Raw genomic sequence first — 14,558 nt, 5'->3', positions numbered from 1 at the left:
AGACAAATGATGTAGTGGGGTTATCAAGTTTTCACAAACAAATTGAATTGAAACAAGAAAATAAATTCTTCACCAAATTGAGTGGAATTACCAAGTCTTAAAAAATCCAATTGAAACAACAATCACCATGGCTGTGAGACTCACATACCGAAGCCGTCATAGATATGCCACTAAATGCAACCAGCATCGTATTGTTTGAGAAGCTAGCATCCAGAAGACAAAAGAAAAGCTAGCATCCAAGAGTTAAGCAGAGTTGATCATTGATGGAAAAAAGTTAAAAATCCAATTGAAATTACAAAACAAATTCTTCACACCAATCGGTGATTTGGGATTCTCATAGACAATCAACCAAGCTCTTTGATACCATGTTAAATGACGGTGAACATATAGAGAAGAAGAATAACAAAGGAGAAGAGAACACCCTTTAGGTTAGGGTTTCAATCATATGAGCAAAGCTTAATGAAACAATAGTACAATAGAGTATATAAACTAGAAATTAGAAAAGACTAAACTACCCTATATAATAATAATATAATTATTATCTAATAGGTGGAACTCAAATCAGAACTGGTTTCACTCAATGTTTAGATGGGTCATTGGAGTTATAACAATCAAACTTTTTTTTTAAGAACAATCAAACATTTTGATAAATTAAATTATTCAGACTGACCATTTGATTTTGGTCTGGATTGGAAGAAGTGGTCCAACGTCAAACAACAAGCCGTTAAAGTTGAAGTAGGTGGGAATACCTGCAATCACTCAAATTAATATTTTAGGTTTAAGGACATTGTTTTGATCTGGGTCTAATGCTTAATCACCAAGGATATCCTCCTCACCGATGCCAAACTCAGCCCAACTGGACGTGGCTCTAAAGTCGTGTCTCTCTGCCCAACAATCAAGGAAGCTACCTTCCGTAACTGCAAATATCAGAATGGTTGACATTTACTGTCAATCTTAGCTTTTCAGCCATTAATGGCGAGGACGTTGTATCCGCCCTTCCATTAATGACCTTGGTTTCGCGCTCAGGACTATATATATCCTTTTCATGCAGAAGGATCAAGTATTTTATTCTTAACCTCTAAAACCTCCACTTCACGCAAATACTGACTTGAACGTCAAAGTGTCTGCAGGTACAACTGCTCTTTTAGAACAAGCGTACTGCAGAGGATCACCGCCAGCTACGTTGATTCTAATAAGGTAAGATCATATATGAATTGTACACCTTATCGTGAGAGTGATAATGTCGTTAGAACATTTATGTGTGACCTTTACGAGATGACACTCATCATTGTCGAGTTCAGACATTATTGAATGTCATGAAATTGAGGGTAGCAGTTGCAGTTTAGAAGACGAAGAGCCCTTGGACTGAGTTTTTCCACATTGGTGCCTTGTGCTTTTGGGAGCATGTTTGGATAGTGAGCTCTAACCTTGGATCAATCCAAAACTAATTTAAATTTTAAAAACCAATCATAAAACATAGCAGTAAAAATATTTATTTTATTTGAGTATTGTTACAATAAAATACACCATAATACTAATAGATGAGGCCAACCCAAGATCAAACAACTCAAAAAATGTTTTAGGCCTTAAACAAAAAATTTAACATGGAAAAAAACCTCATATAAGTGATAAACCCAATAATTCAAAGCACAAAAAAAAAACATTACGGTGAGAAAATAAGTCTCCCATCATGAATAATTAACCATAAAAGAAAAACTTATGAGTTATGACCCTAATTCTTTGTTTGAGTGAGCTCTCTATAAGAACTCCATCATTCATATATCCATTTTGTTTGATTCAATTTTCAAACTTTTTATTTTAAATATTTACAAATTTTCATCAATCATTGTTATTGACAATAAGGCCATGGGATGGGCGCAAAAGCCAAAACCATGCGCATGATATTGTCTGTAAAAATATATATACTTGGGATACTTCTTCGATGTGAGACTGAGCTACAGGTTCCAAATCACCAAGCACGCTATCAGAGGTTGTTGCTTGACGCTAATGCTACCATTCATATCAACTCAATATTGTTCTCCATGCGCGAGGACCACCAATTTACAAGGCAATTTTTTTCTTATAAAAATAAGTAAACTAGATATATCAGATGTTTCCAAAAAAAAAAAAACAAGATATATCAAACAGTATTGTATAAATTTTAAAAATAATTTTTTTTCTTATTATAAGAATTAGAGAGAGTAACTTTTTAACATGCTAGATTTCCAAAGATAACTTTTAAAATTTATAGAATAGCTTTCGAAAAATAATCGATATCAGGAAATGGTGCTCTGCTCATAATAATGCTAGCAACACACTCTTTAACAAACATACTCCAACACACTCTCTTTTATTGGTTGAAATTCACATGGGTCCCATAAAAAAATGTGGACTCATATAACTTTTATGGGACCCATATAAATTTTAACCAATAAAAAAAAGTGTGTTAAAGTGTGTTTGTTAAAAAGTGTGTTGTTAGCACTCCTCGCTCTGCTCATTCAACAAAACACAAGCGAATGGATGCTCTAATTAACTTGTGACAAAAAATAAAGCAAAATGCAGAGTTAGTAGTTATGTTTTTAATTTCCATACCCATACAAATGTTAATATCAGGAGATATTGCATGTAGATTAATTTGGATTTTGATTCTCTCTTATTTTTTTCTTGCATGTTATCTCTTCTTTTGTTAATTTAATGGTTGATAAATCACAAAAGAGCAAAAAAAAGACTCAAGGATGGGGGAGAATGAAATTAAGACGACTAAGATTACAACAACAAGACCAACATGAGAAAAAACATTGGAGAGGATCCAAATCCGATTAATTTGGAGGAGCTTGTGAACAATGTGGAGATCTCAATGAGTTTGAGACTTGAGGTGGAGAAGAGATCTTTTTGTCTGGGAGCTTAATCTCTTGCAAAGTCTCCATGAAATTTTGAACCGCTTAACAATCTTTGTAGCAGATGATTCTTGGTTTTGGAAGCATGACCAAACTAGTCACTCTTCAGTTAAGTCTATTTTTTTTGGCTCGCTTAGTTCTTCCGCAACTGATGAGGTGGCATTCTCTGTAGAGGAAAAAAGTTTCTTTCAAAAGTGTGGAAAATTTTGACCCCTTCAAAAGTGGCGATATTTTCTTGGCAAGATAGGTTGTCGCCTCGTCAAAATCTCTGGTAGCAGGGCGTCAATGGGGATGCTAGTATTTCTACATATGTGTTATGGGGATTAGGGCCTGAGTCAGCTGATCAATTATTCGGTTCTTGTAACCAAATCTTACCAGTTTGGTATGATATTTTTTGGTGGTTGGGTGTGAAGTTGGTGCTTCCTCGTGCTGTTTTAGGATTTTTTTTAGGATTTTTTTAGGCTTTATTTTGCATGATCATGGGTAGAAAAGATAGATTGGGTCGGGTGATTGTTAATTTAACGTACATACCGTGGAAATCTCAAAATGATGTCTTATTTTCGGAAGGGACATTCTGTTGAGGCAAAATTCACTTTTGATGTTTTAAAGATTACAAACATCTTTAATTATATTTTAAATGATTCTGATCATTTTTTTATCTAACAGGTGCTTTTGAGTGGTATAAGTTTAAACAGATTCTAACAATCCACTTGCAAAGTTAAAATCCTGCAAAGTTGTTTTAAGATCAATCTAAGAACATTCTTCAGACACAGACTGCAGTTTTGAATATAAGCATGTTTTGGAATAAGTGTTTTCTGGTTTTTCAAGTCAACTAAGGACAAAACAAATAAGCACTTTACAATGGAATTATGGATCAAATCTCTACAGAAGATAATCTCTTTTGGGATCAACAACATTTGATGGAATTAAGTATATGCTTTCCTAGTCATAATTCATGCAATGAATTATAAGTTTGATCTTTTATGGTATTGATCATCCAATGAAAATACCTGATCAAAAATCCTAGACCAATCATAATGCAACAACACATTTTGAACTATGAGTTGTATTGTACTTGTGCAAAGTACATAAAGGAAACATTCTTTAATGCAAGTGTCATATAAGTACACTTTTGTCTTACATGCCTTTGTACTAATCCAGCTGGTTTATTCTCAAGCTAATGCTACTACTGATCAGTCCTTAGAGCTATTGAACAGCTGCACATCTGCACATGACAAAGGAAATAGAGATGAAGCTTCATCACACTTGCTGATACAGTCAAGACTGGTTCAAGACTGATTCAAGAACGTTCCTGCACACAGTTTTGCAAAACCACCTCCAACTGTCATGATTCTTTCTCTGAGGTTCCAAACGACTATATCTAACCTCTGACATTGAAAGGAAGCAGGAAACAACTCATTTGTACTTGCCAACAGCTCACACATATTTGGCTCTTGTGGATCAAAGCAAAAATCAGTTCAAGACTATTTCAAGACTGAACAAAGAATCTGTCAAATATGCAGAAGTTGTCTGCTGCTTGTTATGCACTGAGTAACAGCTCTTTTTTGCCCTCTAACTGATATACTTGAAGGCCAAGCTTCAACCTCAAGCAAGCATCTATAAAAGGCAATCAAATCCAAGAGAAAGAGAAAGAGTTTTCAAGCAATCTAAGTCATACAATCACATTCAATCTCTCAAGCTCAAAGCTCTTTTTAATCACTCTATTTGTATCATAATCTGAGTACCAATCTCTTTTAGAGTGCATTCATCTAAGCTTCTCTTTTGTATTGAGTCTGAAAATAGCTTAGAACCAAATCAATCACATTGTAATTGCTCAAGTCAATGTGTGACTATTGATTGAGTGTTTTTGGTCAAGGTGACTAGAAAAGTATAAAGCTCTAGGAGCTTTGGTAGTTGTTGATCTTAGGTCAAGATCAAAGAAGAATTGTAGATTGTGGATCTGTAACCTTTAAGTGATTCTAGTGGATAAACTCACAGGTGGTGGGGACTGGACGTAACCCAAAGATTAGGGGTGAACCAAGATAACTCTTTGTGTTTATCTTCTTTCCCTTAACTTTTATTTTCTGCTACTGATTTACACTGCACAGATCATTCTTAGAACGATCTCACTGTGCACAAATTTATTTTAATTACTAACATTTTATATTGTTACTTAAGGTTAAATTTTAAAAGGGTCACAATTCAAAACCCCCCTTGTGAAAAACTTTGCTACTTCACATTCTACGTCGAGTGTCTGGTCGTTAGGGTGAAACTTTTATAATGGAAGTGGTTTCTAGGTAAAAACATATGGCTCCCACTGTTCCTTTTACGAGTGGGGTATCCACCATAATTTATGCTAGAACCGATAAAGTTTGTTGGAGTGTCTTCTTGGGTCTCGATAGGTCACGAGGCACTTGGGTGAATAAAGTCTTTCAACCACTATGACATGTAAACCAATTGTGATTAAAATTATGTCCTTCAGGTATTAACCATATCGAAACTTTACAATTGAGAATAAATCTTGCGATATTAATTTGTTCATACCAAAATAGGAATTAATTTTTTTTTCTTCTACCCCAACAATCTTCATTCTACCCCAACATATTTTTCAAAATACCCAGTATACCCTTATAAAAAATTAATATATTTTAAAAATTTTTTTGTCGTATTATACTGTTCCGGAAGAATTTTCATCTCCCAAAAACTGTTCTGGTAAGTATTTATCTTTATCGGTATGTTAACTTTACCGGTACACTTGAAAAAAGTGTTCCGGTATGTTAATGTTACTGGTACACTTGAAAAAAGTGTTCCGGTATGCAATATTTTCTTTCGTTTATCGTTATACATACCGGTACACTTTTTAAAAGTGTTCCGGTATGTAATAAGTGTACCGGTATGTTATTATAGTTTTTTTAATTTTAATTTGTTCTTTTATTTTTAAACATATATGGCTTATTTCGGCGATACAAGTCAAATATTGGTAGATACTACAGATGTTTTTACAACTGATCAAAAATTTGCTACCCCAGATGATGTTGTCACATGGGCTCGAGATGTTGGAGATGCCAATAAAGTCGGTATTATCATTACTCGGTCGGATAAAAAGAACGGAATAAGAGGAAGAAATGACAAGTTGATTTTGGGTTGTGACAAAGGTGGAAAGTATGACTCTTCAGAAAGTTCCACGACAACTGCATCGAAAAAGTGTAACTGTCCATTTAAAATTAGAGTTGCACCTTCAACAGATGGTTCAGGATGGAAAGTTCAGGTTATTCATGGAGTTCACAACCACAGGCTACCTGACCAATATCATGGTCATCCTCGCAAGGCACGTTTAACCGCTGATGAAAACAAACGTGTTGAAGATTTGACAAAGCGTAAGGTAGCACCAAGGCACATTGTTTTAGATTTGAAAGATCAAAATCCAGAGTCTGTTGTTGATGCCACGCTTGTATATAGGAAAAGACACATGATGCAAATACAACAAAGAGGCTCCAGAACAGAGCTGCAACACTTGCTGCAGTGGTTAGATGATGCAAAATATGTCAGCTGGAATAGAAGAAAAGATGATGGCTCCGATGTTTTGAGTGATATTTTTTGGGCGCATCCAGATTCAATCAAGTTGTTGAACTTGTTTCCCATTGTTTTGGTTATGGACTGCACATACAAAACTAATAAATATAGACAGCCACAGTTTGAAATTACTGGCATAACGTCAACTAACATGACATTTGTTGTTGGATTTGCTTACATGGAATCTGAGAAGACGAACAATTATTATTGGGCGTTAGGTAATGAAATTCTGGTACACAGTAGACAAGTGTTGTCCACGATGTGCCGACACTTGTCGCAACACTTGTCTTAGCAGTAAGAACAATAAAACAGAGCATTAAAAACATATACTGAAAAGCATAAACGACACACATAATTGTTAACCCAGTTCAGCCTAACAGCCTAATCTGGGGGATACCAATCCAGGAATGAAGTCCACTATCAGCAGTATTAATTCGGAGCTAAACTCCCCCGTTTACAACTCCTCACTTAATCCCTACCCAATGCAACTTCTACCTAGGAACTCCTAGATATGAGACCCCGTCTCACTCCCCTCAACCTTACAACCAGTAAGGATTTCAATAACAACATAATGGAGACACTCTCCTTGACAAAGATGAAGACACACTTCAATAACATCACCACCTAGCCAACGACTAAGTTCACAATTTGGAGTTGCTTAAAAGCTTCCTCCAAGTACAATTCTCAACTCATTACCTACAGGTTTCTGAGTGAGGACATGGTGACCATCTCACAACCCGAGTGGTTCACTTTACACCAACTCTCCTAGAGAGTGGCTTAAAGACACGAAACCCTTAAAAGACTACATCTTTGATATTCTATTTTAGCTTCAAGTTTCGGTGAATAATAAGGGTTAGCAGCACCCTTTATATAGCACAGCCTCGTGGGCTTTTCACAATGCTTCAGCTCCAAGAAATCTTCTAGATGCAAAATATATATTTTTACCAAATCTTTCTTTGCATCAAATATTCCTCCCATAAATATATTTGTTGGAAATATATTTTAAAATTAAATCTTCTAATCTTCTTGAAGCACAAAGATTTATTTGAAATAAATCTTTTATATTTTCTGCAGCAATCTTCACAAGATATATTTTTGAAAATAATAGTTCTATTTTTGAAACACAAAAATATATTTTCCAAAAATATAATTCCTTTGGAAAATAGAACTAGGGTTCAGCTGCCTTCTGAAACACATTGATCACGTGCGCCTTGTTGTATAAGAAACCACGAAATAATTCTTCAAACAGATCTTCAAAAGATTGAGTAGAAAATAATAACATCTAGCTGGCGCGCGCAGAACAGAGTCAGGTGTTGTTCCAAAGTGTACCAACATTTGTCACAACACTTGGGGTCAGCACATTTGTCTCAACACTTGGGGTCAGCACATTTGTCTCAACACTTGGCTAAAATATGTTTTCGCAAAATGTAGCCAATATACAAAAACCCAACAGGTAAGTTGAAGGAATTGGTTACTAAGCAAGATATATTTCCTAAAGTAATTTTGACCGACAGGGTGTTTACTTTGATGAATGCAATTAAAGATATATTTCCACATACTACTAATATGCTTTGTACGTGGCACATAATAAAAAATGTGAATACGAGATGCACCCTGCATATACCTAAGGATATGCGACAGAAGGTGAAAAATTTGTGGAGAAATGTTGTTGAAAGTCCAGATGAGGTGGAGTATCAGCAGCGACTGAATGCGTTTCAGCAAGCATGTGTTAATTCAAGCAAGTTTGTCGAATATGTCAATAACACCTGGTTGGCCCCTCACAAAGAACAACTTGTTGCAGCATGAACCAATCGAGTGATGCATTTAGAAAACACAACGACTAATAGGTATGATTTTTTTTTATTTCAAAATTGTAATTATATTTTTATTTTATTTTTTGGCGTTTAATTGACTATTGTTTGCAATTTGATATTTAGAGTTGAGTCTGCACATTGGAAACTGAAGCAAATGTTGGAACACAGCAAAGGAGACTTATGCAAGTCTTTGGAAGCCATGAATAACAACATAATACTAGAAGTTGACAAAATTAAGAAGTCTTTTCAAAAAAGTTTTTACTATGCAGAGAAGACGCACAATAGTCCATTTTTTCAATATTTGAGAAACTTTGTCTCTAGGGCCGCTATGACACTAATTTCTGATGAGATGAAGAGAATTGGCATTGTTGGAACAGATAAAAACTTGTGTGGTTGCAAACTTAGGTCAACATGTGAGTTGCCTTGTGCTTGTGAATTGGGTGGATATACAACCAGCGGTGTACCGATACCATTAGATTCAGTTCACGGTCACTGGAAGAAATTAACTATGGAAGAACCATTGGAGGATGACACAGAGGATGAATATGAGTTGGACATGAGTCATGCAATGGAGGCAATATGGACTCGATTTCAGTCACTTGATATTGTTGGTAAAAGAGCGTTGAAGAGTAAAGTGTTTGAACTTGCTTATCCAGCCTCAAGTTCATTGTGTCCACCACCTGAAAAAATAAAAACCAGAGGAGTGAAGAACAAAGATAAAGGCAAAGCACCAAAGGGTTATGATGTGTATCGTGATCCATCATACTTTGAACATGTTGAATGAGAATATGGTGATTCACAAGGTGTCTAATTTTTTTTTTTTTTTTTATAATATAGTTATTGCTTATATTTCTATTTCTATATTCTATTTTTATATATTCAACTTTTTTTGTTTTTACATAAATCTAGGTACATCGAAGAGGTTGTGTACACAACAATCTCAGCCATCTCAGAAGGAACTATCTCAACCCTCTCAGAAGCAACAATCTCAACCATCTCAGAAACAACTATCTCAGATGTCTAAAAAACTGACATCTCAGAAGTATTTGGGGCAATTTCCCTTTGATTATTAGTGGACATGAGAATAGATTCAAAGCTCAAGATTTTATAAAATTTGTCCTATATTATTTGATTCTCTAATAAGCGGTAGTATGAACTCACCTCATCAACAACAAAAAACCAATTAATAAGGGGCTATATACTAATTAATAACTAATGACTATGACATCAAAGTAATTGATGGAGTTCTTCACAATAAGAAGAGATAATAGCCAATTTGACTACAATATATGTTCAAGTGTGAAACTTCATAATACTTTGTTCTCAAACCAATTTGTTAACAATTATACTTTGTTAACAAAGTATTATAAGTACAAATTGGTATTGCTAATAAGAAAATCATTGTGTCACACTTGAACAATATATTACCCATACTTTCAAGTGTCACACTTGAATATATGTTCAAGGGTGGACTTCACAAATTGGGATTGCTAATATATGTTCAAGTGTGACACAATGATTTTTTTATTATTAATGTCGATGGAAACGTCTTAACCTTGTCAGAAATTTAATTAATTTATTTTTGTTAATTTTTAGAAAACGGTTAAGATATACTCGTTGTTTAAGATTTAACTGTTTATGATTGTCGTCAAAAATGTAAATAGGGAGTTCTTTATGGAACAAAATTTTAGTCGAAAATAATTGATCGCAAAATTTTGAAGTTTTTTGTAAACTTAATTGTTTAATATTTTTTTGTTTCCGTAAAGTTTGCCTGTATGAGAGATACAACTCATTTAATATATAGAAATACCTTAGTGATTGTAATCAGGTCGATTATAATGAAAGAGTTGTTGGCAGAAAGCAAAAGGCATTCTAAAAAGGGTGGACTTGATTAGCTATCAGGCTACTAGTGAACCAATATAAAACATACTATGTTATTTTCTCTTCCCTTCTCTTATTTATTTTACTTAAGTTCTTCGTGATTTAACTTCATGTTTATGTTTTAACTTGAGTTAAATGATCTGCTGAAGAACTTAATTGGTTTGGTTAAAATATATATCTTAAGAAAATATTTTAAAATTGGGAAACACATTTCAAACGTGCTTTTTCGTGTGTTTCATCATATACCTTCATAATCTTTTCACCTCAAGAAGTCTTGGTGTTTTGGTGAATAAGCTCTGTTCATGTTGTGGAATCAAGGCTTAGCTCAAAGGGAAAGGCTGAAATAGATATAGCATCTTAGTTGAAATAAGAGTTGATATAGAGCTTATTTTGCGTTATTTTAAGTGAAACACCAAAGATTATAATTATAACCATTTTGTGGCAAGTGTGAGTTGAGATAAATCTCAAATTGGATTAAAAAAATGAATGTTGAATGCTTTATATGTGAGGTGACCCATAAACCTATAAATTTTGGTTAAAAATGTGGTGTTAAACTCACATTATGTGATTGCTCTTAGTCTAATGTAGATGATCTCCCATGTAGATGATCCACCGGGCTTCCCTCATGATCCAATAGTGATATTAGAGCAGTGTGTCCAACTCTGTATAAATATATGATGGAATGTCTATTAAAATTGTTTCCACCGTTGGTGAATAGTAATTAATGTCCGCTAAAATATAGACCCTAACTTGTTCAAAATATAGACCCTAAGAAATTTGAATTTTATTGAGCTGGTACTATCAATTTTCATCATTTATAGAGTCCAAAGGTTAGCCAAATCTACACTTTTGATTAATCTTGATTCAAGAATAAGTTCAATGTTAAATACAAACTAGATGCTAGAATCAAATTCAAATAGATTTTCTCAAAAAAGTCTGCAGGTGGACATGAACTCCATAACATAACTAGAAATTTGGAATGTGTTTTAGCAGGAAGATGCTTTAGCAACTTGATGAAGGACTGGGATATGTATTGTGAGTTATAATCTTTACGAGAACTCATTTTCTTCGAGGATGTGTTTCAATCCTGTTAGTCTGTCACCAGCATCTTAGACATACTGCTCTCTCTCTCTCTCTCTCTCTCTCTCTCTCTCTCTCTCTCTCTCTCTCTCCCCTCCTTATTGCATGAAATGACACTATTAGTTCAGGTCTTAGTCGGTTTCTAGCTTGTTTAGACTCATCTTGTTGCAGAAGAAAATATTTTAAGAGATCAAAGGTAACACAAAAGGAAAATCGTATTACTTTGATAGAAGATCTTGATAAGCTAGTCTATATCTCCATGTTAGTCAAAATACATGGTTAATTTACTCTTTGTATGCAATGGGAAAGATAGAATAAATATGTGAAGATTGCATGGAATTTAAGCCTGAGAGATGATTAAAATTGCAATACTAAGATCCTCAGAATTTACATGTTTCAAATTGATCCAAGGAAGATCATCTAATGAACCTAATCAATAAATGACTTAGCTACTCATATTTACACATAGAGAAATGCAAAAAAACATGATCCGTTGTTGCGGGGCCGCGCGAGGCACATTCAATAGGACCTGATCTCTAACTATTCTATCAAGATTCACGTGGCACATCCTAGGGGTGGCAAAATGGGCCGGGCCCGCCGGGCCGACCCGTTTAACCCACCATTTTTGGCGGGCCGGGCTGAGGTTTTCGGCTCGCTACCTTAAGGTGGCCCGCCCCCGCCTAACCCGCCTAAAAAACGGGGCGGGGTGGGGTGGGGCGGGTTAGCCCGCGGGCTTTTTAATTTTTTATATTTTTTACTTTTACTGAAAATTGGGCTTAGAATGAGGAGCCCAAATTTCAATCCAGTAATATTTTTCTCTTATATAAAACTTCACGTTTCTTTTTCCTGCCAAAATTAGGGTTGTTTGTTTCATTCATTCATTTCTTCCGCCGTCGTGCTCCCTTTATGCTAGTATTTATCCTTTTATCTTATATTGTAATGAATTACTTATTAACTTAGTTGATGTTTCTGTTAGTTTAATTAAGGGTAATTGTAAGTGTTAGTTTAATTAAGGGTAATATATTGTAAGGAATTACTTATTAACTTAATTAATGTTTCTGTTAGTTTAATTATCTCTATTCTCTGCTGTAATCTTCTCTCAACTCTTAATTATCCCTATTTTCTGTTAGTTTAAAAATATGAGGTAAGAATTTTAAGAAATTGTGAAGTTATAATTCAACCTGCTTAACTTCACAATCTTCTCTCAATGCAATTTACTAGTATTTTTTTTAACATCATCTAGGAGGTAAGAATTGTGAAGTTATAATTCAAACTATTAAAAAAAAAAGAAAAGTATTTGGCCAGCCGGCCCGCAAACTCGCCAATAAACGGGCGGGCTTGAGTTGTTGAACTCGGACGCCTAAGTTGCCCCGCCCCGCTTTTGGACGGGCTTAAACGGGGCGGACATGCCCACTTTGCCACCCCTAGCACATCCAACTAAATAGCTGTTGTGGGAAACTTCCAAAAAATTTCATATAATTGGCTTGAAACACCCATTTATGAGCTATCGAATCTTCAACTTCTTGCAAACTTCACTAAATCAGTACCTAAATGACTCAATTTAACTCAAAACTACTTAAAACGACACTAAAATGACGCTAAAATCATCATATGACGTTTTAAGTAGTTTAGACGAAGTGGCAAACAAAGTGGCATAAATGTTATTAGCGTGCCACATGAAAGTTTTAGATGAAATTAACTCAAAATTTGACGAAAATGACGAACTTATATTCACATCAATAACATAAGAGATCTGGTTAAGACTTTTTAAATATAGTGACGATCAACTTAAAACCTAAAATAAATGTAAAATACCAAATCTCATATGTAACAATACCAAAATGATTCGGGATGTTTTACCAACACGCAAGAAGCTTAATAGTCGTGGAGTACAATGTCCAATGCATTGTGTTGTCTGTAACGATGGAGATGAAGATAGTACGCATGTATTGTTCTCATGTACAAGAAGCATTCAGTGCTGGCAGCAAGCAGGTTTGTGGGCTCAGATCAGTACAGGTCTGGGTGCTAATAACAATATTGCAGAAAATTTGTTCTCAATTTTGCACCGGTTGAATAAAGACCAGCAAGAATTGTTTTGTGTATTAGTGTGGAGTATATGGAAGCGCAGGAATAACAAAGTGTGGGAAGATGTCACTGATTCTGACCAAACTGTGGTTGAACGTGCAAAACATTTAATCACGTCCTGGCGAAATGCACAACAGATCCGTCAATCAGCCCATATAACTCAGCCGAGTCCTCAACAAACGGTCTGGACCAAGCCAAGACATGGAAGATACAAGTGTAATGTAGATGCGTCCTTTTCGCTAGACCGCAACAAGGTGGGAATTGGTATGTGTTTAAGGGATGATCATGGCAGGTTTGTGGCTGCGAGAACAGAGTGGATAGAACCTATAGTCGACGTGGAGATTGGTGAAGCCATAGGCTTGCTGTATGCACTCAAGTGGGTAGAAGGAATGCAGCTATATGACACTGATTTTGAAATGGACTGCAAAAAGATAGTCGACAGCCTTCACAGTAAAAGAACCTATCTCTCTGATCTTGGTGCTATTTTAATGGATTGTAGAAATATTCTAGCTTCTAATCTTGTGAACTCTGATGTTAAGTTCATTAGGAGACAAGCAAATGAAGTTGCTCATAGGCTTGCCGGGGCGGCTACATCCTTAGCTAGTTTCCATAATTTTATCACTATACCATCTTGTATTTACAATATTATTATTAATGAAATGAGATAAGCTTTTTTCCGTCAAAAAAAAAAAAAATAATAAAATGATCATTGATATCTATTAATCATCTTTAGTTTAGCTTTGTGGGAAAAAAAGTTTTAGATTTGAAATTCATGAAAGGGGTTTGATTCCTTTAAGCTACATTTTGCAAAGTCTTCGAGTTGTTATACGAATTCTTTCGAAACAATATTACAAATCTACTCTTTTTCTCTTCTTTTTCTCTCTTCTCATACTGTTTCTCACCAATTTCTCTCTTCTCAATTTATTCTCACAACCAAACACACCCTAAATGCAATTTTTATATGAACCAATTCTTCCACCGTTTCTATTCTTTAAAGTGGCATTCAAAAGGAACGGAGGTAGTGTTATATATAAGTGACGAGTTGTCATTAATGTTTTTTTAATATTTTTTTAAATAACTATTATACACAAGAAAATAAGTTGGTGCTAATGAAAAATTTAAATAACTACTATACACAAGTTGTTGCTAATGAAAAATTTAAATAACTATTATATCAATTTTTTTAATTATAAACAAAAATTATTTTTTCATCAAATTTGTCAACTTT

The 14,558-nt window shown here is 34.7% G+C and overlaps 1 protein-coding gene across 1 annotated transcript; it reads left to right on the top strand.

The window, feature by feature from the left end:
- The first annotated feature begins 5,844 nt into the window (after positions 1 to 5,844).
- LOC123905371 (PKS-NRPS hybrid synthetase cheA-like) lies at positions 5,845 to 9,068 on the top strand. The gene is made up of 3 exons (XM_045954975.1): positions 5,845 to 6,702; positions 7,902 to 8,212; positions 8,408 to 9,068. The coding sequence occupies exons 1-3, from the start codon at positions 5,845 to 5,847 to the stop codon at positions 9,066 to 9,068; spliced, it is 1,830 nt and encodes a 609-aa protein (XP_045810931.1).
- The last annotated feature ends 5,490 nt before the right edge of the window (positions 9,069 to 14,558 follow it).

The sequence above is a fragment of the Trifolium pratense genome, linkage group LG2 (genome assembly GCF_020283565.1).
Source record: "Trifolium pratense cultivar HEN17-A07 linkage group LG2, ARS_RC_1.1, whole genome shotgun sequence".
NCBI classification, from domain to species: domain Eukaryota; kingdom Viridiplantae; phylum Streptophyta; class Magnoliopsida; order Fabales; family Fabaceae; genus Trifolium; species Trifolium pratense.
Note: the sequence above shows the minus strand (reverse complement) of the source record. Positions and strands in the feature narration are given on the sequence as shown.